Genomic DNA, 26,511 nt, shown 5'->3' on the forward strand with positions numbered 1-26,511 from the left:
TGTATTATGAAAAGCGGGGGGGGAGCATTCAATATTGCCTACATGTCTGATGTGGAGAATGGAAACAGAACAGATGGTTCCAGATGTATTTTTCCTTGCTGGTTTGGGAGGATTACAAAGGTTGTTTGAAATGGAGACAGAAGAAATAAAGATGATTTTTAATGCAGGATAAGACTTTTGGAGCTGCTGGGGAAACTGTTGTTGTTGAAGAACTTCTTGTAGGAGAAGAGGTTTCCGTAAGTATGCGTCTCGTCCTCTTAAGAGTTTGGGTTTCTGAAGGAACATTTTAGGGACCTACTGTACCAAGTTACTTAGAAGATACTGTACAAGTAACCAGTATCAGGGCCTGAATTTTTGTTAACAGTAAGGCCCCTTTACACCATTCTGGCAGTCTAGAGAAGCCTGAAACGGACATAAATTCTAGTTCCACCCACTTTAAGGCCCTTTAACGCTGGCAGACTGGTGTATACAGTCCTAAGTGTAAATGAGAATTCAGACTCAGTTTCTAAAAGATGGTGTGTGTAACTTCGCATTAACGCTGCAACATAGGAAATCTAAGTATGGTCTTGGGTTTCTCACTCAGGGCTAAAATAGGCTTATATTAGATGAGGCACACTTGAGCTTTGGAGGGTGATGTGATATATATGAAAAATAGCCATCACTGTTTTATTGACCAGTCATAGCGGAGGCCACGTCAGTATCCTGCCTTGCCTGAAGAAAAACAGAACTGCAGATATCAGATGGTCTTCTTCTTTAGAGTGACCTGGTCTGGAACTAAGGGGAGCTTAGACTGGTGGTTCTCTCAAGTTAAGTATGTACAAGGTGATACTCTTAATTAGCCAAAAGGACATCAGAGGATTTCAGTTCAAGAACATGAAAACTTACCTGAAAGTTCTTTGAGGGCTTCAGTAACTCAGCCAGAGGTTAGAGGTCTATTACTTGAGTGGGTGGGTGAGGTTCTGTGGCCTGCAATGTGCAAGAGGTCTGACTAGATGATGGTCCCCTCTGACCTTAGAGGCTACGAGTCTATGAAAAAGCAAAAAATAGTATTTTACTTGGTTGTCAAAAATAATCCATCATGGGTGAGTACAATTTTGTAGAGTCTGAAATACATATGTTGTTTGGCTCTTTTTGCTTAGTGTTATAAGGGTACCCCTGCCTGCCTCTGAATGGAATTATAAAAGGTTCTTGTAAGCAGTCCTGAGTGAGCAATATTTGCAGTTGCCCAAACAGTGAGTGACAGCACTTAATTCCCAAAAGAGACTGGCAGGGGGAGCTCTCTGAAGACACTACAAAGCATGGAAGCATATGGTAGCTACGTAATTTTGAAAGTCAGTTTGTTTTTTGTGATCACAGAAGAAGGAAAAAGAATTATGGAATGCTTCCCTTCCTCAGGAGTAACCTCTGCAATGGAGCATTCCAGATGCTTTTCGCATCTGTGTGCTTCCACAGTGTCATTCTGCTGTTCCTACAGAATAACTTGTATATAAGGGTTCTATAGCACAAGTTGATATTTTTTGCGGGGGCAAAGGGGGAGAAGTGCTTAGAATGATAATGTGTGTTTTATATTACTAGGGGGGTGGAGTTTATTGCTTTTACAATCAGGTTTTATAAGCCTGAAAACTGGGTTTATGTTCACCATTTCCAGTGGTGCTAGTTTTAGTCATATACATTTGAGTATGTAACTATTCATGTTTCCTTACAGTGCTTGTGCTTCACTGATGGTGTCACTGTTGCCCCCATGCCACCAGCCCAGGATCACAAACGGTTAATGGATGGAGACCAGGGCCCAAACACTGGAGGGATGGGAGCTTATTGCCCAGCACCACAGGTGTAATATGATATTGGGAAGCTGTTTTGATGGAGTTTAATATTAAAAGTGTGGGTGTATTATTTGTTCTATCATGGAAAACAGGATTGGAGAGAGAGGGCTTCTAGCAGAGGGAGATGACAGTCTGACACAAGGGATTGTTTCACCAGGACTGATTTACTAAATGTCTCGCACTAAAGAGTGGTGTATCCTTACTGAATTACATTTTAATTGTGAAGGTGGAAGTCTGGATTTTCTGCCATATTGCATTTTGTGCCGGTGTTGTTAAATCCTGGTCACCTGTACCAACTGGTTAAAGATCAATTTTTCTCTTATTTAAGTTAGAATGATTTGCCTTTGCCATATGTCTCATTATGATTTGGTCTCTCTGTTTGAGCAGTAACTGTTCTTTGCAAAGGGAAATACTTTACTTTCTTTTAATTGACATTCTGGTCAACTGACTTCTTTTTCCGTTGTAAAGGTAAAAGTAAACCTTTTATCATAACATAACTATGCTGATTTTATTTGACAGTGATTCAGTCAGTGATGTCCTGTGTGCGTTCCAGCCTTAACTTGTCTTGACCTCCCCTTCCTGGAAACATTTACACACATACTTAACGTTATGCAAATGAGTTCCATTATGTCAAAGGGACTGCTCGCATGTGGAGAGTTAAGCATGTGTGTAAATGTTGTGGGATTGGAGTCAGTGTCCGTAGTGCTGTATGCTCTTTCTAGATATTGGCTTTGTCTTGTTGAATTTCAAGTGTGAAAGACACCTGCAATACTGCTGCACGGCTCTTAAAAGCAATGCAAAAAAAAAAAAAAAGAAAAGAAGAAAAAAAGCACATATATGACACTAGGAAAAAATACATTAATTTCTAATAATATTTTATTAGATTTCCAAAGATTTGCTACTGAAAATCAGAGATACTATTCTTCAGAAAGCGGTTGATGGGATGAAAGAAGAGGGCATCCCTTACATTGGTAGGTGGAAGCTTTTTTTTTTTGTTAGATGTTTGTCTTCAAACAGCAAACATAACTTACTCCCTCTTCCCTTCTTCACTCTCCCGCTATGGGCCCAGTCCAACTCCCACTGAAGTTAATGGCAATAGTTGGACTTCTTTGAGAGCTGGATTTGGTTCCAAGGGCTTGATCCAAAGCCCGCTGAAGTCAGTGGCTTCTTTCTGTTGAGTCAGATGGATCAGGCCCCAAATGAGCAAGAATGGGAAGGGCAACATTTTCTAATGTAGCCTGCAAAATTGTGTCCACAATTATTTGTGCCTGTAATGTTGACAGGGCAATCACTCATGAGTGCAGGTAATGGAATTTCTGTGTCTCTGCACATATGAGGTAACTGCATGTCTTCATTCTATTATTTGCATCCACAAGTGATTGGATTAAAAGAACAGCAGACAAATAATTGTGGACAAAATTCTGCAGGATATTTTGGAGAATTTTTGCCCCAAATGTTTGTTTGAAGTTAAGGTTTAGAGTGAACATGGTCTGGCAGCCCCCTAATAATAGCATTGCAAATGCAACATTCATTATAAACCGTTTTGAAACAAATGGCCTGTACAGTCACTTAGACTAGTTTTAATGTGGTTTGTCATTTTAGGTGTGCTATATGCTGGATTAATGCTTACCAATGATGGGCCTAAGGTTCTAGAGTTTAATTGCAGGTTTGGTGACCCAGAATGTCAGGTGAGTGACTGAAAATAGTTCAACAGTATGGAAAAAATATCACACTTTTACCTATGCTTCTTTATTTGCACTGATTATAAATAGAGAAAACTTAACCAAAGATCGAATGCATAATTACCTAATTGTTTTAAGATTTAAAAAGAAAATTTAGATTTTGAGTTTTATATAGCAATTTCCTTCAAAGCAGTGTGAGATTAGTATTTTTCCACATTATTAATTACTATGTGTTTATGTGCCAAAAATGTTTTCAGTACTGAACAAACGACATAGTTGAGTCCCAGACCTACTCAGTTAATGATCTAGAGAATGGCATACCTTAAAGCTTGCTTTCTTTATTTTCAGTTCTAGGCATCATATATCTTAATTGCATAAGAAGTGAGTCTTTAGAAGGGATTTGAATTTACATTAAAGTGTTAAAATTTTGAAGAGATACTGTCAGATTAAATGTTATGTAGGACCAGATTGTGAACTCTTTATTCACATTGGTGAGAGATACATATGTATTCCCTTTGGCTTTACTTATATGAGTGTCGGGTCACCAATGTAAGCATTTGCCTTATTTTATAAATAGATTTTCTTGGTATTAAAAAATATTATTTTTAGTAATTTAGAGTTCATCATTAATGCGGATCGTTCAATTACATTTCACTCCATATGGATGACATAAATAGACCAGCCACTTTCACTCTCATTCATATTCAGTCTCTAGTTAGTCTCATTTTCTGATTCTTGTGTACAATGTTTTGAGTAGCAAACACTTCAGGGGAGTGTTTACTTTGTTAAAAAATATTTATTTATGACTAAAAGAACCAGGCAGAGGAAGACGGGCTAGTGAAGGAGAAATAGAGCTCAAGAACAAGTATGTAGAGTTGGAAAACGAAGGGGCACAGCAGGTGGTCACTAAAGGTGGAAGGGCAAGGAAGAAGAGAAGAGCAGCTAGCCCTATAGGAAAAGGGGAAGAGTCAATGGAGACAACACCAAATATGAGCCCCAGGAGGATACAGGATGGGTTGAAGAGGATTACAAGGGAGAATAGGAATGGAAAGGACTTGCAGCCAGAAGGAACAGGGGAAAGACCAGAGAATCGCACCATCACCAGGAAAAGGCAGGTCTACATGATCGGGGACTCCTTACTGAGAAGAATAGCCAGGCCTGTAACCAGAGCTGATCCAGAGAGCAGAAGGGTGTGCTGTCTTCCAGGTGCTAAGATACGGGATGTGGACCTGAGGTTGAAGAGGATCCTGAAGGGAGCGGGAAAGAATCCATTGATTGTCCTTCATGTGGGAACAAATAATACTGATAGATTCTCACTGGAACGTATCAAGGGACTATGACAAGCTGGGAAAGACACTAAAGGAAATCGAGGCTCAGGTGATCTTCAGTGGGATTCTGCCTGTTCCTAGAGAAGGGCAACAAAGGTGTGACAAGATTATAACTATCAACAGATGGCTCAGGCAGTGGTGCTATAAGGAGGGCTTTGGGATGTATGGCCACTGGGAGGCATTCATGGACAGAGGACTGTTCTCTCGGGATGGACTTCACCTGAGTATGGAAGGAAATAGACTTCTAGGATGGAGGATGGCACAACTGATTGAGAGCTTTAAATTAGGAATTTGGGGGAGATGGTTGGGAGATGTCCTGGTAATCTTCACGCCAGATTTGAACATTGAGAGGGAAGAAAACAAAGTAAGAAAGGATACAGCCGTGGGTAGGAGAATGGACATAAGGAGGAAGGGCAGTGTGGATACCAGTGTAATAGGTCATACTGGCGGTAGAATGTCTGTGCCCAATCGGGTAAAGAACGTGAGCGAAGCCAAACCGCAAAAATTAAGATGTTTGTACACTAATGCGAGGAGCCTAGGTAACAAAGTGGAGGAACTAGAGCTATTGGTGCAGGAAGTGAAACCAGATATCATAGGGATAACAGAAACATGGTGGAATAGCAGTCATGACTGGACAACAGGTATTGAAGGGTATGTGCTCTTTAGGAAAGACCGAAATAAAGGAAAAGGTGGTGGAGTAGCATTGTATATCAATGATGAGGTAGAATGTAAAGAAATAAGAAGCGATGGAATGGATAAGACAGAGTCTGTCTGGGCAAAAATCACATTGGGGAAGAAAACTACGAGAACCTCCCCTGGGATAGTACTTGGGGTGTGCTATAGACCGCTGGGATCTAATTTGTATATGGATAGAGCCCTCTTTAATGTTTTTAATGAAGTAAATACTAATGGGAACTGCATGATCATGGGAGACTTTATCTTCCCAGATACAGACTGGAGGACAAGTGCTAGTAATAATAATAGGGCTCAGATTTTCCTAGATATGGTAGCTGATGGATTCCTACATCAAGTAGTTGCTGAACTGACAAGAGGGGATGCCATTTTAGATTTGGTTTCGGTGAATAGTGAGGCCCTCATAGAAGAAATGGTTGTAGGGGACAACATTGGTTCAAGTGATCATGAGCTAATTCAAATACTTTGCCTCAGTCTTTAATGAGGCTAATAAGGAGCTTAGGGATAATGGTAGCATGAGGATATGGAGGTAGATATTACCATATCCGAGGTAGAAGCGAAACTCGAACAGTTTAATGGGATTAAATCGGGGGGCCCAGATAATCTTCATCCAAGAATATTAAAGGAACTGGCACATGAAATTGCAAGCCCATTAGCAAGAATTTTTAATGAATCTGTAAACTCCGGGGTTGTACCGTATGACTGGAGAATTGCTAACATAGTAACTATTTTTAAGAAAGGGGAAAAAAGTGATCCGGGTAACTACAGGCCTGTTAGTTTGATATCTGTAGTATGCGTGGTCTTGGAAAAAAATTTTGAAGGAGAAAGTAGCGAAGGACATTGAGGTCAATGGTAAATGGGACAAAATACAACATGGTTTTACAAAAGGTAGATTGTTCCAAACCAACCTGATCTCGTTCTTTGAGAAAGTAACAGATTTTTTTAGACAAAGGAAATGCAGTGGATCTAATTTACCTAGATTTCAGTAAGGCGTTTGATATGGTGCCACATGGGGAATTATTAGTTAAATTGGAAAAGATGGGGATCAATATGAAAATTGAAAGGTGGATAAGGAATTGGTTAAAGGGGAGACTACAACGGGCCCTACTGAGAGGGGAACTGTCAGGCTGGAGGGAGGTTACCGGTGGAGTTCCTCAGGGATCGGTTTTGGGACCAATCTTATTTAATCTTTTTATTACTGACCTCGGCACAAAAAATGGGAGTGTGCTAATAAAGTTTGCGGATGATACAAAGCTGGGAGGTATAGCCAATTTAGAGAAGGACCGGGATATCATACAGAAGGATCTGGATGATCTTGTAAACTGGAGTAATAGGATGAAATTTAATAATGAGAAGTGTACGGTCATGCATTTAGGGATTAATAAAGAAATTTAATTATAAACTGGGGACACATCAATTGGAAGTAACGGAGGAGGAGGAAGATCTTGGAGTATTGGTTGACCACAGGATGACGATGAGCCGCCAATGTGATACGGCCAAGAAAAAAGCTAATGCGGTCTTGGGATGCATCAGGCGAGGTATTTCCAGTAGAGATAAGGCGGTGTTAGTACCCTTATACAAGGCACTGGTGAGACCTCACCTGGAATACTGTGTGCAGTTCTGGTCTCCCACGTTTAAGAAGGATGAATTCAAACTGTTACAGGTACAGAGAAGAGCTACTAGGATGATCCGAGGAATGGAAAACTTGTCTTGTGAAAGGAGATTCAAGGAGCTTGGCTTGTTTAGCCTAACCAAAAGAAGGTTGAGGGGAGATATGATTGCTCTCTATAAATATATCAGAGGGATAAATATCAGGGAGGGAGAGGAATTATTTAAGCTCAGTACCAATGTGGACACAAGAACAAATGGATATAAACCGGCCATCAAGAAGTTTAGACTTGAAATTAGACGAAGGTTTCTAACCATCAGAGGAGTGAAGTTCTGGAACAGCCTTCCAAGGGAAGCAGTGGGGGCAAAAGACCTATCTGGCTTCAAGATTAAGCTCGATAAGTTTATGGAGGAGATGGTATGATGGGATAACATGATTTTGGCAATTCGTTGATCGCTAACTATTCATGGTAAATAGGCCCAATGGCCTGTGATGGGATGTTAGATGGGATGGTATCTGAGTTACTACAGAGAATTCTTTCCTGGGTGTCTGGCTGGTGAATCTTGCCCACGTGCTCAGGGTTCAGCTGATTGCCATATTTGGGGTCAGGAAGGAATTTTCCTCCAGGGCAGACTGGGGGGTTTTCGCCTTCCTCTGCAGCATGGGGCATGGGTCACTTGCTGGAGGATTCTCTGGACCTTTAAGTCTTTAAACCATGATTTGAGGACTTCAATAACTCAAACATAGATGAGAGGTTTATTGCAAGAGTGGGTGGGTGAGATTCTGTGGCCTGCATTGTGCAGGAGGTCAGACTAGATGATCATAATGGTCCCTTCTGACCTTCAAGTCTGAATCTATGAATCTTGTATTATAGTGTGTATAGTTTTCTGTTAGCATTTATAAATCCCTTAGCTATAGGTAGAAACTTCATAGGTCCCAAATGGGACTATGCCCCGGTCCCCAGGCTTTAAGCCTTGTGATCGCTGCAAGAGGCCCATGCCCATTAGGGGTCCACACAGCAGTTGTCTGCGTTGCTTGGGCGAAGGACACGTTCATGAGAAGTGCAAAATTTGCAAGTCCTTCAAGCCAAGAACTAAGAAGGAGTGGGATATTCGTTTAAGAGCTCTCCTTATGGAATCAGCCCTCACCCCAGCACTGGAGCAGCGTTCCGACTCGGCACCAACTACCGTGACCTCGGTACGCAGCGCCCCACCAGGACCGTCCACTGGTCAGCACCAGTCCCCATCCGTGGCTCCGACCAAGAAGGCGGTGCGAGGCCGGTCTCCAACCTCCCGCAAGGGAAAGGATAAGGCTGGGTGTGAGCAAGGTCCCATGCCGGGCAACTCTTTGCCCACATTGGGATCTCAGGCCCAAGCTCCTGTGGAGCGATGTAGCCCAACCCGCTCCCCACCAGCTACCCCGGATAGTGACAGAGGCCTCAATCAGCTCCGGGTGCCGTCCATTCCGAAGGCCCTGCAGGCAACACAGGAAAGCATGTCCCTCTCGGTGCTGCCCACACCGGCTCCTGCAGTTCCCTAGTCACAGGGTAAACTTGCATTTGGACTACTTCGGTCCCCATCTCAGTGGCATCGTTCCCTATCGCAGGGTACGGCCTGCCAGCACTCGCCCTGCTGTAGCTGCCATGCATCTGACCACAAAAGGCAGACGCAGCCCAGCCCCATTTGGTCCTCAGACCTTGGGCACGGGCAGAAAGGATTGAGGCACAGCTCGCTAGCCACTGGGTGCAGACCTTTGGAGTCATGCGCCCCCCGGCAGGAGTACCGGTCCCAGCACCCAATATCTCTGAGACCGCGGTACTGCTCCAGGGACCCGTCGAGGGATCAATGTCAACATTCCTCAAACCATTGCTGATCCCCTTAGGAGGGCATCACCGCATGCAGGCACTTCCCGACACCAGGCCCATTCCAACTCCTGGTCCCGCTCCTCATCCCAGCACCACTCGTCAAGCGCGAGACCTAGATCGCTGGCTCCAAGCTGTCGCGGATCCGAGCGCCACGGGTCCCTAAGACTCCACTCCAGATCAGTCTCCAGGCAGAGTGACCGGCATCCAACTGAGGGTGGGGGGAACTGCCGGCGACCTATATACCATAGCATACGGGCGCCACTCCAGGGGGGACCAGAGCTGGATCCCTACAGATACTGCTGAGGGAAAAACTTCCGGCACCGATGCATGTGGCAAGCACACGCATCTAAGTTGAATGGACATGAGCAACACATCTCGAAGAACACCAGTTACAGAAAAAGTAACTGTGTTTTATAAAGAACACAATGTTCTTAAAAAGTCTGAATTTGGGACTTAATTCAACCTTAGTGTCTCTTTAACTTGTCTACATTTTTGTAGGTAATTCTTCCACTATTGAAGAGTGATTTGTATGAAGTTATACAAGCAACGATCAAGAGAGAGCTGTCTAGCTCCATGCCTGTTTGGTCTGAAGACAGTGCAGCCATGACTGTGGTCATGGCTTGTGAAGGTTATCCAGGAAACTATGCCAAGGGCTTGGAAATAACAGGTAAAGACATCAGGAGTAACTATGCAAGAAGTTTTCCCCTGTATGCCTTGCGCAGATTAATCTATGTATTATAGAGTTTTGGAAACTACACAATTTATGACTCTGCATCAGCAAGAGACAACTGAATTTTAACACCCCCCTCCACTCCTTCTGCGCCCCAAGTTAGATTTTTAGCTTTCATTAGTCAAATAGAATGTCTTTCCTTTCATATAAAGTTCAGACTGGGGAGGAAAACTGAGAGTTTACTCTCATACTATAAGCATTGTGTCCAAAATTGCAGCATTTCCCACTCACAACATCCTCTTTTTTTGGTCCTCCTATGTTTCTTAAATATGGAATATGTTGTTGAGGTGCTGTGAAACCTGAGGAAGTACTAAATTCATCACTGCCTGTTGTTGTTTTGGTGCTGTGTGACAGGCGTACCTACCCTGCACCGGCCCCAGCATATAAAAGGTAGCAGCCCAGTTCAGTCTAGGCAGGCTGCTGGAGGGGAAGGACGCAGGCTGCGAGCTCTTTCCAGGGAGTTGCTGTAGGCCCTGACTCGAAGAGTGCCAGACAGACTCTAGGCTGCCCGACAAGCCCTGAGAAGGGGCTGCACCGGTGGGAGCCTGGCCATTTGAGGACCCCAGAGGAACAGGGGAGCTCTGACGAGGGGGAAAGGATAAGAAGCAGCCCAGGGAACATAAACTTTTTGACGGTGAATGAACCAGGGAACCAGTCAGCATGTTTCAGGAGGATCCCTGCTGACTCGGTGGTGAGCACTCCCACCACCGACAGGGCCCTGCGCTGGGACTCGGAGGGGCAGGGAGGTCCCAAGTCCCGTTACCCGGAGTGCCATGCCCCCCTGAGCGGTGCCGCACTCCACCAACAGGCCATGCAATCTCTCAGAGGTGGGCTACTATACCGACTCTGGCCATTAGGCCACACTGCCCTGTGTAGAAGGGCTGTTTGCTGACTCTGGCCATTGGGCCACATTGCCCCAAGTGGAACTGACTGGCTGTTTGCTGACTCTGGCCATTAGGCCATGCTGCCCTGACTAGAAGGGCTGCCCTGTTGACACCAGCCTCTAGAAACCAAACTTAACATGGCCCTAGTAAAGGTCATTAGTATAACTAACTGGCTGTGGTACAGCCTTTTCCCTTTTTTTGGACCACACGTGCCCCGACACTCCGCGGCGGGGTGTACCAACCGAGCGACGTGCTGATCTATTTTGGTCACTCACAGTCATAACTAAGAGTAGAGTAATGCAAAATACAACTAAAAATTAAATCTGTAAGCAGATGTCTCAGCTAAATGCCTCCTTCCACGTCCCAGGGCATTTAGCTAACACATTTGTCTGTCCACAGGATTTAGCTTCTTTATATGTATTTAGTTACCAGAGTGTGCAGGCCCAAATAACCAATCAATCTTGATCTTTGATTGCGGTTCCTAGGGACTACTGAAATACAAATAATTAATAATTAGTGATAGATCAAAGTATTTGAAGTGACTGACTGATGCTTTATATTTATATTGTAAAATATTACAGGATTTTCTGAGGCTAAAGAACTAGGGCTGGAGGTGTTCCATGCAGGCACGGCAATAAAGGATGGCAAAGTAGTGACTAATGGTGGAAGAGTCCTTACGGTAACGGCTATCAAGAAGGATCTGATGTCAGCACTGGAAGAAGCCAACAAAGGAGTAGCAGCCATACGGTTCAAGGGTGCCATTTACAGAAAGGACATTGGTTATCGGGCTATAGCTTTCCTCAGCAATTCCAGGTATATATCTGAAGGCACTGCCTGAAATTGATTGTTATTAGTGCTACCTGAATTGATCAAAAGATATCAGTAACTCAAAAGATCACCTAACTTGGTGTCTCCAGCTAGCTTCTGATGTACCCAGATGCAGGTAGCAATTTCCAGTTGGCATTTCTGTAGTGATCTCAGCAGAGACGGCAGCAACTGACTGGGTTTGGAAACTGAATTACTCTCTCAACCTAGAGCTGATTCTTCCAGGTCTGGGGTAAACCACACTAAAAAGCAAGTTTAAGGTAACTTGCACTGCTGCTGTCTGTACTATGCCTGTTCTGTTTATCGAGGACTTCAGTTTCCAAGGTTCTTACAACAGTAACTTTCTCCTGCACTAAATTCATCTTACCCATTAGTCTAACATTAGAGTCCTCTCTTCTGTTCATGGGAGAAATGTTAGTGGATTGTTTTTTTGGATTCATTTTTACGGTTATTAAAATGTATGTAAAAGGAGCAAGAAGCTTTGGAACTCCTGCTTTATTGGGTTTCAACTAACAGCCCATTTATAATTTGTAACTTATTTTGAAATAGTTCTGTGAGACACAGGTTTATTAATCCTGGGAAGGTGGGGTTTTTTGTGTTTGTTTTTCTTTTGAGCAGTGTCTCTTGGTTGCCTTTTGATGTAGTCAAGAACCTCTTGCAAACTTTTTAACAGATGTTACCAGATACGGAGCATTTTTTCTCCATCTGCCTCTTCCCGAGTTCATTAACAGCCATAATAACTTTTGGTAATAGACCATTATGCAAAGTATGAGAGGCTGTGTTAGTAAGAGTCTCTATTTTGCTACTAGTGTACTGTTTGATTAGTATATTGTAAAGCCATCTGTGTATAATCAATAAATAAATAAAGTGTGAAACAGTGCTTGTATTTAGTCTTCTTTCTCCTGAGAGTACAGGACACCATTGGAGAATTTGTTTAATTATGTGAAAGCATATAACTGGTGAAAATGCTGTAGTAAAATATTATAATCAAATCTTCGTATTACATGAGAAACCAGTGTATTTGAACAGACACTAGGAGCCTGACCCTGTAAAGCACTGAACTTAGGGGACATGGAGAGAGAGGGAGCATGGCTGGAATTCCTCTATGCTCTTATGATCCCCGGCTCATGTGTCAGCCCTTTGGGAGCTAGTGTAAGTTCATGTGGCCCTGAGACTGCTTTAATGTGTATTGGAGGCCAGACTGATGCCAGACAATCCCAAGTACTGGCAGAACAAATAGGTGATGCAAAACAGCCTTTGCCCCACCTTGGCTCCTGTGTTGAGCACAGGTCACAAGGACCAAAGATTGGGCCATAAAGTGCAGCAGTAGTCTCTAGGAACTTATTCTGCAAGGTGCTGGGAGGCCTCTGCTCCTGAGGGGGCAGCTCAGGGAAGGTGCACAGCACCTGGCAGGATCAATCCTTGGGCAGTAATATTTCACTCTATAATGCAGGGGTGGGCAACCTGCGGCCCACCACTGCTATAATGCAATCAGAGCATTTTCTGAAAATAAAATACTCTTTTTAAGAAAAACAAAAACAAAACCCAGCATATATTTAGGAGCTGAAAATGCTTAATGTTTCTCCCTTTGTATGTTTGAACAGAAATGTGTGTGTATGCAGCTGTTTGTAGGGAGTTTTTCTTAATAAGACTCCGTGGGAAGAGGGCAGTCATTCTGACAGATCTCTGTTCCTCAACCAGTATCAGGCTTCACCTTGAGAATAAACCGAACACTGAATCACAAAAATTAGAGAGCTAAAATATCTATTAGGCCATCTCATCCATACCCATGACCGTGTAAGAATTCAGATTGCTCAATCTGAGTCAAATACATTTGCTGCAACTGAGCATTGAAAGCAACTACAATGACCATCCCAAAAATAAAACGTCCTTCCTGTGAATATGGGAGTAATAATTTATATCCCAGTTAATAACCTGTATATTCCAATGTGTATACAGTTATGCATTACCTGAATTGGGGTACAAGTTATAACCAAATATTCATTGGGTGCCTTTTATTGTGTGTGTGTGTGTGTGTGTGTGTGTGTGTGTGTGTACACGCATGTATGTATGTATGTGTATATTTAATATATTGGGCCTTAAAAAATGTGCATTCTTTAAGCAATCTTGTGCTAGACATTTTTTTAAAAGGAAGCTTGCTTATTAATTAAAAAAAAAAGATGCACTATGTTTTATGCTGCTACCACCAGAGTGATTCAGAAAGGACTAATCTTCAATTGAAGTTGAAGGATATGTTCTCATAGAGCAGTGCTGGTCCATGTATGGGATGCTATTATGGGATGTTATTTTGAGTTTCCTGCAAGCCACTGAGCATGCTTGCCTGATCCATCAAAGAACTTAAGCGGATGCTTAATTTTTAGCATGTGAGTAATCTAATTGAAGCCAATGGACCAGTGTCTGCAGAACCAAGCCCCTTGTCCCTCCTTTGAATGTCCTCTTTGTGCGAATTGTATCTTGGTATGTAGCCAGTTGGCTTATGTTCTGGTCTCTGATGCTGTCCTTATGATGGCTAGGAGTGTTCATATATCACACAGCACAGTACTCCTGGTTCCTATCTTCAGCCAAGTGCATGAGCTTAGCCTCAAAACAGCAGTGCAATGCATCAATCTTTGGAGTTACTGAGCTGTTCTGAAGTTTGTGGTATAGTAAATGTTGTGTCACTACTGCTGAATTGTTTCACGCTATTCTAATCATGCTTGCAGCGTACGCTATATTAGCAAAGTCCTGTGCAAACATGAAAGGGATGATGCTACTAGGAAAACTCACATTGAGTTCACTAAGGCCAGGATCAAGTTCTATATAATTAAATCTCACAGCATCACAGTAATGTAGGAAAGTAAATACTCTAAAAGGCAAACATATTTATGCCATTAGTAATTGGTTACGTTAAATCTCACAGCATCACAGTAATGTAGGAAAGTAAATACTCTAAAAGGCAAACACATTTATGCCATTAGTAATTGGTTACTTTAAACTTTTTTTTTAACAATCTTTTAGAGGCCTGACTTACAAAAACAGTGGGGTAGACATCGCAGCTGGCAATACCTTGGTTCAGAAAATCAAACCCTTAGCAGCAGCCACCACAAGGCGAGGTAAGCTCAGATTTGTACCATTATTCCTGGTTCGCTCAGTTCTTGACAGCCATACATGTCAGACACAAATGCTCATGTTTGTGTGTCCTGCCTTGAAAATTTCAAGGTTGAGCAAACATCCAAGAGATATTCAAAATGCAGAAATCCCTAAAGATACAGAATCACTTGTCAAAATGACCCTGTAAAACGTATTACCTGAGAGGTGTAGCACATTCTCATCTCCCCTTGAGTTCAACAGAATTGAATACAATAAATGTTTTGAAAGCCTGTGACCTTTCACTGAAAGTGTAAAGCTCCCCATACATCGTACATGGAATTACCTCAGTTATGCATACAAGACACCCATGTGCTCCTCAGATAACTCTTATCAGGTCAGATCCTCCTCATGCTGGTTTCAGAAACGTGCCTTGCCATAACAAGTCACTAATGGTGGTATAACAAAGTATGGGTCTGAAATGAATACAGCCATTTTTTTTAATATAGTTTATTTCAATTTTCAAATTAACTAAGGACCTTCAAATAGCTTTATATCTTTTTCACATTTACCAAAGCTGTGAATAATTTGCATTATTAATTCTTTTCTTTCCAGCTTCGCCCCTTTCATTGTTAGTTTTTTTGATGTGTGCTAATCTTAACAGCTGGAAGCTAAACATAGATGTACTTGACAGTAATAATGCACTGTAGGTAGAGACATTATAAAATGGGTACTGCATCTCAGTGGGGAAAAAATGTCCTGTTGGCAACTTTCTTCAGGGAGGAATGGGCTTCAGACTATTACAGCCATTTCTTATCTGCTTTTACAGAAAGCTTTTTAAGTACAAAAAGGGACAAATAATCCCTATCAGCCTATTAATAGAGGCTGAGACTGCTGTAGAGGTGCACTTGGTCTTTGGGGAGCCAGGGAAGGGAAGAGAGACTCTTGTGATCCCTTCTGTTGACTAAAGCTTCAGAAGGAATCTCTTCAGTGGGTGGAGGATCCGGCAGGATCCCATTGGAGTGTAAGTTTAATTCCCTTGTCTTTTTTTTTTCTGGTTGGCAGGCTGCAATGCAGAGCTCGGAGGATTTGCTGGTCTCTTTGACTTGAAAGCAGCTGGTTACAAAGATCCTATCTTGGTGTCTGGAACTGATGGTGTTGGAACAAAACTCAAGGTAACTGGAAACACCTGTGCAGGAAGGAATGTCCTGGTTAAAAGCAAAACACCTGTCCACATCAATGCCGAGATTATTAATGGGGGACGCTTATTGTGTTCAGAAGAATACACATTAATACTTTCAAAAAGCATCCTCTTTCTGACCCCTGTTCAGCTAAGTATATGCCTGGTTTTAAGCAGGTGAGAAGCCCCATTGAAGTCAGGGACTGCTCATGCTTAAAATTAGGCACGTATTTAAATACCTCAGGGCCTCCATCTCTACTACACAGTGTCCAATCGCAGAGCCAGACAATAAGACTATATAAAGGCCGTTGTATATTTGTGCACATTGATTGGACCATTTCATTCTGAGTGCATTTTGTACACCCCAATTAAATTAAAAAAATGAACATTCTGTAAGATGAGATCTTAAGTCAGATTCATTGAGCTCTACTAATTTATTCCAGCTGAGTATCTGGCCCATAGTCTTTTAACATCTGTATCCAACAGAGCAGAACGACTACTGCTGGACAGCATGAATTGGAGTTTTTGCTGTGCCCATCAGTTTTCTTGTTCACACCAGAGAAATTTTTGGAGCTGAGCTCCCAGCTCAGAGATTTAAAGACTGGGACCATGTTTCCCAAAACTCCTGTTGGGAGTTTCAGGTGCACAAAGAATGTAGCACATTGAGCTGTAAATGAATGATATTCCAAATCTCAGTGCTCTCATAAACGTTTATTATTATTAAAATCAAGGGATCCCTTTCTATGTCCAAGTCATTGGCAGTTGGAAAAGATGGAAATAGAGAGTGGTAACAAAAATAAACTTAGTTGAGATTAATTTTTATTTTTAAAGTGGAAATAAACTGTAGTTTAAAAAAAAAAAAAGCCACCAAAACGTACTTTCCCGTTGACTCAGAACGACATTATGCACTATCTACCTGCTCTGTATAACTGCATGATCTTAATGGGCTCCCTCAGTGCCATTCTCCAGTGGTTAATGTAGATTGAAACAGGAGGGGGGAAATCTCTCCCCATCAACTAAGGAGGATCGGTGTGGGAGCACTCCTTACCCAAGCCAGGAAAAGGCAATTACTAGGAAGCTGTGCTCTCCCCACTTCTTCTTCTTTTGAACCCTGCCCTTCTTACTCTTATTGTTCGTTAAATCCACCTGTTGTATCTTGTCTCCTATTTAGATGGTAAATTTTTCAGGGTGGGACCATCTCTTACTCTGTGTTTATGCAGTGCCCAGCACAGTGGGGTCCCAGTTTTGATTGGACATTCTATGTGCTACTGCATTACTGTTACTACTACTAATAATGTAGAGATCCAGTTTTATCAGAGCTATTTTGAACTTGGTTGTCATTTTTATTCTTTTGCTTAGGAAATAGGGGACGAGTTTCTTGTACTTGTTGTGCCTGGTCCAGAAAAGCAAAGTTGTGAAATACCTGCTATTTCACACTAACTCCATCACTGCAGCTGATGTCTGACATACTAAAATCCAGCCATGTCATTTGGTCATATCAAGGGTTCGTGGGCACCCTTTGTTAACTTCCATGGGAGCTATGGTTGTTTAGTGCCTTGGAAATCAGTCTCAGTAGTGTCAACTCTCACAATTTTATCACAAGTCTCGTGCTGTTTGGTATTTTGCTTAAATCCCCAGGTCCTGGAGGCAAGGGATTATGAGAGACTATCAATCCTGATAATTATTTTTACAGTAAGATTCTAGCCCTGGTGGTTATGGTGTATACCTTGAAAATGTGACATGAATGTAACCTAAAGATTGAAACTAAGTAGGCAAATAAACAGCCAAAGTTGAGTTGTTTTAAAATTGCATGATTTTTAGCTATGCTTTTGTAACGTTTGGAGCTGGGAGTACAGCAGGCTGCTTATTTATTGATTTTTAGGCTCCAAGCTTTAGACACACAAAGTCGATAATTATGGCATTGACCACTCTTTGCCACAACTTCTTCAGTCTACAACAATGGGGATGATAATATTCTCTTTCTCCACCAGGTGGGTGCTGTGCGGCTTATCTCGCATATGTTTACAAAACACTGTGAGATCCTTTTATGAGAGGTGTTCTAGAAGTGAAGAGTATCTTTTTTCAAGTCTTCTCAGTTTTATTTATCTTTCATTCTCTTCCCCTAAAAAGCTTCTCTCACTTCTTGAAATCTGGTGGTCCGTGTATTACTTATTAGTGGTCTGGGGAGAGCTGGACGGTCACATGATACTGTCTTTCTTCCTTGTTTTCAGCTGCTACATTGCACTAAAGACTGCTGAAACCTCTGAAATTCTTTTCTAATGTCACGTAAGCAATTGCTGTAGTTGCCACAGGGAGGTTAGACAGTTGCCAATGGCAGGGGAAGTGTCCATGAGACCCTCTCTAGTAAGATGTGACCCATATTGTGAAAAACATAGAGAATCTCCCTCCCCACAAAAATAAGCAACTTAGAGAAAGGATACACCCTAATTTGAAGGAACTGACAATTTTAGAGGATTTTCAGAAAGTATTCACATGAACAATATGACGTTTGTGCCTTCCCTTGCCATTGTCAGGGAAACATCTCCGTTCTTGTGCTTTTAATTCATGCAAAAATTACAAACTGGTCTCTCTCGGTCTTGTTACAGATTGCACAGATGTGTAAGAAACATGACACCATTGGCCAAGATTTGGTTGCCATGTGTGTCAATGACGTCCTGGCTCAGGGAGCAGAGCCCCTCTTCTTCCTCGACTATTTTGCCTGTGGGAAACTTGACACTGAAGTGGCTCAAGCAGTCATAGCGGGAATAGCTGAAGCTTGTAAAAAGGCAGGATGTTCTCTCTTGGGTACGAGCACTCACTTCCTGTATGGCATTTGAAAATTTGTGTGCTGCACCTTTTTTAAACTGCTTTTTAATGTTTTGTGTCCACATTTTTGAAAGGTCTCATAAATCGAAACTCGATGAGACTCTGATTAACTGCCTATGCTTTATGAAATAGGGTCTCCATCCACCTTCATAGCAGGTGCTTTTTGTTCACAAAAGCTATGAGTAGGTCAGGAATCCATGTTTTGACAATTTTCTTTCCCTGTCTCTTCATTTAACTTCATAAAAATGAGCTCCATAAAGCCCTTCCTGCCAATAGTTCACATATTTGAATTATTTATATATTTCAAGTCACTTTATAAATGTGCTGAAGAGGCATGTTTGTTTTCTGATGAAGACTCTGTGTTTGCAGTATCCAAATTTTCACAAAATCAGTTTATCCCAAGATGTTAAGATGTAAGTTTAAGCATTTTCCCTCAAACTGTCATTATACACTAGGTGATCATATTTTATTAGTAAATTATGTACATATCCTATTATTCAATATTGAAGCTACTGTTACATAAAAGTCATATAATGGTTCATTTTAACTTGTGACTTTCACAAAAATATAACCTTTAAAAGTCATTCAACTCATTAATGTTTCAAATTCTGTTAGCTGAATCTTGTGTTATCCAAGTATTTAATATGAATCCTTACATTATAAAGTAATAGAACGTAAGCTTGCAGTTTAGAAGAATGAAAACTACAAAGCAAAGTTCAGCTCCCTCTTTCTGTTTTTACATTTCTCCTCCTTTTAGAAGTAATTATCTTCCCTAGTAAAAATACAGGAGCAAAGCTTAATACATTTTCAAAACAAACCTTCTCATGTACCACTTAGAGATGGCAAAATCAGATAAGCTCATCTTGCATTACATATGTTTTAAAAATTATGATAGTTACCATTTTCCCAATCTTTGAAAAATAGAAAGAAGAGAGTCATTCACACTTCTCTTAATGGGGATCTCTCATTTTACAGGTATTTTTACAAGCTTTGTCCGTGAAAAACAGGCAATGTACGTATTGCCAATCAAAATTTTCTTAATTCATTACTTCATACCAGTATATGAACAAATGGGCTACTTACTTCAAACCCTGCATCTAAAATACACTCATATTTAAATATCAAAACTTGTCACATGCATTGACTAAATTGTTTAAAATTCAGGGCTTAATTTCCATTACAGTTAGTACACAACTGCAAACATAGTCACTGACAGTGAGGTTAGAAAGGAAGCTGGAGACTTACAAATTAATTGGTGGAGATTAATCATTAAGTTTTAAATGGGAATACTGTGTATCATTGCGTGCTCATATTCAGAAATATCCGAGACCCTGAGTCAAGTAGCCATTAGGATGGTAGAATTCTATCACTGTCTCTGTTTCAGACCTGTTAAAATCACTATTTTTTCCAGACATTTTGTTACATGAGAAGGCTACTTTTAAATACCTTGGGTCTTGTCTATACTAGGCAAAAAAGAAGTTACAACAGACTAAACAGCTCTATGACCCTTTGCATCCATGCACTGCAGCTGTGCCATGCACTTTGCAAAACTTACATGTACGAAATGCTTGCAACACCTAGGAAAAGGCCTTTGCACCATTTCAGTCATACCTGAGCTAATCTACAAGGGTATCGCTCCAGTGTGGACAGGAAGCCGTAAGCATTGCAGCTGCACTGATTCAGTTAGCCTTGCTAACTCCATCCCACAATGCAGTACCATGTGTTTAGAAGTTACTGAAACAGCTCTGCTCCCAGCAACAGTCCTGGGCACTGTGGGATCGACACTTCAGAGTGGACTGGTCCAACCAGGTTAGTAAGGCATTTTATGTGTGAATGTGCCAGCATGGCTCTGCCAAACAAGGATATGCTAAACCATTGTGAAGACGAGTGAAGCAGTCAATTATTTAATGCTTTCAGCGTCCTTGGATCCATTTCCTAGTGTAGCATAGCCACACCCCAGAGGGGAATTAAACCTGTCTGTTATTCTTCAGAGTGCTAATCTAAGCATTTATATTTTGCTGTATAAAGGAATAGATTTAGTTTTCACTAAGGCTCCGTGCTCAGGAGGTGGTCTCTGTGCTCAGATACTCCTGTGATGGAAGCCATATTAGCACTTAGATAACAAACCCGATGAAAAAATCTGTATAAACAAATGTAGGTATATAGTAATTTTAACCCTGGCCAGCAGGAATTAGGATTTCTTGACAACATTCCAATTTGCCTGTTGTCAGTTCCAATGACCAGAGCTACAGCCATGTGACAAATGTTGGTGTTAATTAATTTTTTTCATTGTCTTTTTTTTATACCTTTTTTTTTTTTTTTAATGTAGCCTATTTACACCGCTGCATTCCTTCGCATCCGGTTGGAAACATTTAAAAATCATATGTATATTCATCACAATGTCTTTCACCCCTATTCTTTCTCCTTCCCTGTCCCCTGCAGGAGGAGAGACTGCTGAAATGCCTGGCATGTATCTGCCTGGGGAGTACGACCTCGCTGGCTTTGTAGTTGGTGCTGTGGAACAAGGACAGATGCTCCCCCAACTGGAGAGAGTTGCTGAGGGGGATGTTGTCATCGGAATAGCTTCCTCTGGGGTTCACAGCAATGGGTTTAGCCTTGTAAGGAAGATTGTAGAAAAGTCGTCTTTAGATTTCACGTCTCCATCAGTTGCTGGCTCTGGTGACCAGACGTTAGGTACCATCACTAATACGAATACCTCTTCTCCTGAAATGTAACAAAACGTCATGGTTGTCTTCCCAACATAACTTTTTTTATGATTCCACTATTACTTGACTATATTCTTCTTTCCCTTTTCTCTAAATTAAATACTCTGAAACAAATTAAGTGGAGGGGCAGATGGGTAATAACACTGGTGTGTACTACAGGCGTTAGAGCAGAGCGTTCTTCTCTTTCCAAGTCCATTTACTCTATCATATAGCAGTTGTTTTTCAGTATCTGGGTAAATGAATATTTTTAGGCTTCCTTGGTTTAATTTGATTGACATTTATTTCTGTGTTGTAATCAGTCTGTTTCATTTTACATTCACAGGGGAGCTATTGTTAACCCCGACTAAAATCTACAGTAAAACTCTGTTGCCTGTCCTTCGTTCAGGGCGTGTTAAGGCCTACGCCCACATCACTGGAGGAGGTCTGTTGGAAAATATCCCCCGAGTTCTCCCAGGATCATTTGGTGTAGTTTTAGGTAAGGAAGCAAAATGGACATCATATTAAAAAAATGCACAGTTGTGGGGATGGACCTGAAAAGCCCAGTCGTGTGGTATAAGGTAAACTGACACTTTCCTTGAGTCTAACGTTTGCATGTCTAGAACACAGTTTATTTTTTTACTTGATCTTTATTGAATTTTCCCTTTCGCTCAGAATACCTACAAAGTACTTTGTAGTAGGGTGACCAGATGTCCTGTTTTTAAAGGGACAGTCCCATATTTAAGCCCTCCTGTAGGTGTCCCAGCTTTTTCTTAAAAACGGGCAAACTGTCCTGTATTTTCTGTTCTCCCCCCCACCCGGTGGGTCCTGCTTCTGGCTGGATCCCTGCTCACTAGCTGCCTGGGGGCGGGATCCAGTGGCTGATGATGGGGGTGTGTGTGCAAGACTAGTGGTGGGGTGAAGATGCTGTGCACGGGGTCGGCTGCTCCCCCAACTGGTCCGTCAGGGCAACCCACGCTGTGTGCCAGCTCTTGGCCAGTAGGGCCCCGCCCCCCATCCGGTTTCCTGCCAGCACTGGCTGCACGCTGCGGTGGCTGGTGCAGGCAGGCAGGCAGGCCCCAGGCGGTGGCTGATTACATGTTGCCTCTGCTATTTACTCATTGGCCCTTTATGTGCTCCCCCTCTCGCTGTCCTCTTGCTGTTTTTCCCCTTTGTCCCCTCCTCCTCCAGCCCGCTGCTCCTCCATATCCCCAGCCACTGGTCAGAGAGCTCAGCTCATCAACAGCCTGGCCAGCAGGCTCCTTCCTTCCCCCACTGCCTCTGGCTGGGCCAGTGCCCCAGGAAAGCCCAAGACCCTCTAGGCCCTGTTTGTGCCAAAGCCCCGTAAAGCGCTGGCACAGAGAAGCCTCTCCGCCCCTCAGCTAAGCTCTGGAGTTGCAGGGGGGAAGCAATTTCCAGCCTGTTCACGCCCCAACCCTGTAGGCTCCAGAGCAACCCCAAGGGCAGGGACTAAGCGCCCTCTTCACCCACCCTTCGCTCTGCCCTGAGTCCTGTCCCCAGTGGGATGATGGTATTCCCATTTTACAAGCAAGCAACTGTTGGCACAGGAAAGTTAAGTGTCTTGTTCAGGATCACATTGTGTTGGTGCCAGGTGCAGAATAAAACAGAGAACGCATGACTCCCAGTTCCCTGTTCCAAATAATAGATTGTGCTTTCTTCCACAGACTGAGATCATCAGATCTGTGTTTTATTTTTATAGTTTGCCTCTTCTGTATGCTAAACTCTGAGTACTGATGTATGAAAACCAGGACATAACATTTAAAATATCATATGGCAAAAAGAAATCTACTCCCTTTTTAACTCCATCATGCTGGCTTGTTCAGCAATGCTGTTGCTGCGGGCCAATCAGTTTTTGCCATGGGGGAAAGGGGTCTTGTCTGTTGGACTTTGATGGTCCCTCCCTCATTTTATATCCTCTCTACCATTTCAGCTGTCATCTTCCGAAGAGAGGATGACTAAAAGAGCACCTTCTGAAGTATCCTCAAAGCCCCTACCTAATTATTAATTAATGGGTCACAGTTGAGTAATTCATTTCCTACATTCCATGGGCTGAACCATGTTTTCCAACACTCCAGACCCTGCTGACTGAGGCAGTAAGAGACATGGACTGGGAATTAAATCCAGTTCTTCTGCATCGTAGCAGAGATCACTGGGCCTAAGACTGCCCCAGGTCTAATCACTTTTGCATTTGTAATTCACGTCCAGCAATTCTGGCTCTCGATATTCTAGGAACTTGAGTATTTGTGTCAAGACAATCATTGCTATTAAACACTTGTTTTGTACTTCAACAAGCAATTTACAGCTTCAGCCATTTTCAGATGCTCACAGTTGGCGGATACCTGAAATCTTCTCTTGGCTTCAAAAAGAGGGGAACCTCTCAGAAGAGGAGATGGCCCGAACGTTTAATTGCGGGATCGGCGCAGTCTTGGTGGTAGAGAAGGAACTGGCTCAGCAGGTTCTGAAAGACATACAGAGACATGAGGAAGCCTGGCTGATTGGGAAAGTCGTCTCCCGACACACAGGTACTGGATTCTCATTTACCTAGAGGAAAGTAGGACCAGATCCCCAGCCGATGTAAATTGGTGAAGCTCCACTGATGTTAGCTGAGGATCTGGTCCATAGATACTCTGTTGCATTTGCTCCATAGGTGTGTTAAAATGCTAGTCCTGAAGACTCCAGTTACAGTACATATAACACATGCTTAACAGTGTTTGATAAATGAGTGTTAGCTTTGAAGTGGTGAGAAACAAGAAATGCTATTCGTCTAATTTTCAGAGGTGCTGAAGTCCTTTTTATGTCCTCTATATTTCTCTGTTTACATGTAACACTTTTTTTTTCCCCCCCATTAAGAATCTGCCCATGTTGAAGTCAATAATCTGCTTCAAGCCTTGCAAACAAATAGGTTACAGTTTTTGCACAACTATATCCAAGGCAAAACCCAAACAAGCAAAATGAAGGTGGCTGTTCTCATCTCTGGAACAGGTGAGGCTTTTGCATTCTTCGCTACAAGGTACAACACAGGCTGTTGAAAAAGAAACTTGGGCCCTGAACCAAAACTGCTTCAAGTTATTGGAAGTGTTTCCATGAACTTCAGTGAGCTTTCAGTCAGGTGCCTAGAGATCGACATCAAGGGGCAGCTCCTCAGGGCAGGCAGAAAAGATTTTTGCCCAGGCCATTTTGAATTGGATATACTCTGATCATTACCCACGGCTGCAAACTGTTTGTGAGATACACCTACGTATGTAACTTTTGCTTACACACATCTATACCACCTTTCGGTGATCAACCAGCTGATCAGAGGGATGCAGTGTTGTATTTTCAAACAGACCAAACTTTCATGCAGCATAATTCATGCACTGGAAAGTATGTTTTACAAATGCGTAACTTATTAAACCATTTCTCACACACACACCCCCAAGTCACTAAGGTCAATGGAAAGACACCCATTGACTTCAGGGGCCATTGGTTCAGGCTCCTCCTAAGTTACTGTTTTAAAAAGCTGTCTCAGAATGTTCATATTTACCCTCCAAGAAATGCTTGGTCTTCATTTCTTCTTTTTCATTTTAGGCACAAACCTTGAAGCCCTGATAACCAGCACAAAAAAGCCAACCAGCTATGCACAGATAGTCCTCGTCATTTCTAACAGATCAGGCGTGGAAGGGTTAAGAAGAGCTGAAAGAGCTGGTATTCCTACAAAAGTAAGCAATGTTTTACGTTTTGAATCAGATTTTACTAACTCACTGCTGTGGAAAGCTAGCCAAGGATTAATAATATTTATAGGGGAGAGGTGGAGCTGGAGCACAGGACTGGGAGACAGAAACCTTCTATGCCACTGACTGTCTGTGCCCTTAGGAAAGTCACTTAACTTCTCTGTCTCCTATCTGTAGGATGGAGATAATAGTATGTCTTATTTCCATCCTAGAGGTCTTACTGGGATTTGTTGTAGGATGTTCCTAGAAACCCCTGCCATTGTTAATGTTGCAAAACACTTAAAATTAAAACCACACCTCCACCAACCTACCTACCTACTGCCTTTCACTTCCAGAGCGAATATTTTCCTTGCTTGGGGTCTCCCCAAAGGTGATTATTTTTATTATTAAAGTTTGAACAAAAGCCTTTCTTTTTGTTTTTAAGTTCAGCTATGGTGAGAAAATATGTACATTTCAGACAATGCTACAGCCAACATGGCTGCAGTTTAAAAATAGCATGGAGAGAGTCCTTGTTCAGGGTTAGTGTATTTGTTTGGTTTACAAAAATATTTATCAATTATAAACAATGGAGAATCGGGCCCAATGTGAGTTCTGCCGTTGATTTCAACTAGAGCAGGATCTGATGCTTAAACAAATTATTAATTATTATTATTTTTATTACTATTTGCATGACATTAGAGAGACAAGGTGGGTGAGGTAGTATCTCCCTCCCCTCGCCACAGAAAGGGATACAGCTATGAACAGGACCCCATTGTGCTAATGCCGTACGAATATACAGTAAGGGTGAGATCCACAAAGGGACTGAGGCATTGCGAGGCTCAAAGTGTCACAGCACCTGTCTCTTAGGCAGTCTTCACTAGACCCGCTAAATCGACTCCTGGTGGATCGATCGCAGCAAAATAAAGAGTCCAGGAGGCTGGATCTTTTCGGACATAAGAATTATTTGTCTTCCAGCCTTTAGCTGAGAGTGGCCAACCACCAAGCCCTCGTGGGCCGATATGACTTCAACATGTGGCAAGCCATGGCCAAGTTCGAAGGGTCGCTCCCTGAGGCTTCCAAAAAGGAGTTTTGGGCAATCCTCAATGAGAGCACAACCGCGGCCAGGGTGGCCCTCCAGGCGGCGTCAGACACTGCTGATGCTGCTGCTCGCACCATGGCTTCTGCTATCTGCACGCGGCAAGCCTCCTGGCTGCTCCTCTCTGGGTTGTCCACTGAGGCCCAGCAGTCAATGCAGGACCTGCCCTCCAATGGCCGGGCCCTATTTGCGGAGTGAACAGACAGCAAATTGCATGGCCTCAAGGACTCCTGCATCACGCTGAAGACTCTGGGTCTCTACGCCCCAGCCCCAGCGCGTAAGCGGTTCAAACCACAGCAGCCACAGGGCCAGGGGAAATGAGCCAAGGGCTACAAGTGCCATCTAAGCCACCCTCTGCCCAGTTGGGCTGGACCCAGAATAAGCAGGGGGCCAAATCATTTTGAGGGTGCACCCGAGGGCAACCTACCAAACTAGTCCCCAGATCCATCTTTCCCAGTGTTCTCTAACCACC

General features: G+C 42.6%; 1 protein-coding gene across 2 annotated transcripts in view; it reads left to right on the top strand.

Moving 5' to 3' along the window:
• GART (phosphoribosylglycinamide formyltransferase, phosphoribosylglycinamide synthetase, phosphoribosylaminoimidazole synthetase) overlaps window positions 1-26,511 on the top strand; it is a 60,339-nt gene that overhangs the window by 21,953 nt on the left and 11,875 nt on the right. For both annotated transcript variants that reach the window (XM_077819099.1, XM_077819107.1), the window contains 14 exons: window positions 168-236; window positions 1,706-1,831; window positions 2,707-2,794; window positions 3,426-3,511; window positions 9,498-9,666; window positions 11,195-11,426; window positions 14,457-14,551; window positions 15,591-15,700; window positions 18,312-18,510; window positions 20,974-21,225; window positions 21,580-21,732; window positions 23,573-23,776; window positions 24,105-24,236; window positions 24,822-24,952. In XM_077819099.1, coding sequence (XP_077675225.1) covers window positions 168-236; window positions 1,706-1,831; window positions 2,707-2,794; window positions 3,426-3,511; window positions 9,498-9,666; window positions 11,195-11,426; window positions 14,457-14,551; window positions 15,591-15,700; window positions 18,312-18,510; window positions 20,974-21,225; window positions 21,580-21,732; window positions 23,573-23,776; window positions 24,105-24,236; window positions 24,822-24,952 — 2,046 coding nt within the window. The remainder of the gene's footprint in view (window positions 1-167; window positions 237-1,705; window positions 1,832-2,706; window positions 2,795-3,425; window positions 3,512-9,497; window positions 9,667-11,194; window positions 11,427-14,456; window positions 14,552-15,590; window positions 15,701-18,311; window positions 18,511-20,973; window positions 21,226-21,579; window positions 21,733-23,572; window positions 23,777-24,104; window positions 24,237-24,821; window positions 24,953-26,511) is intronic.

The sequence above is a fragment of the Eretmochelys imbricata genome, chromosome 1, assembly GCF_965152235.1.
Source record: "Eretmochelys imbricata isolate rEreImb1 chromosome 1, rEreImb1.hap1, whole genome shotgun sequence".
Lineage (NCBI taxonomy): Eukaryota > Metazoa > Chordata > Testudines > Cheloniidae > Eretmochelys > Eretmochelys imbricata.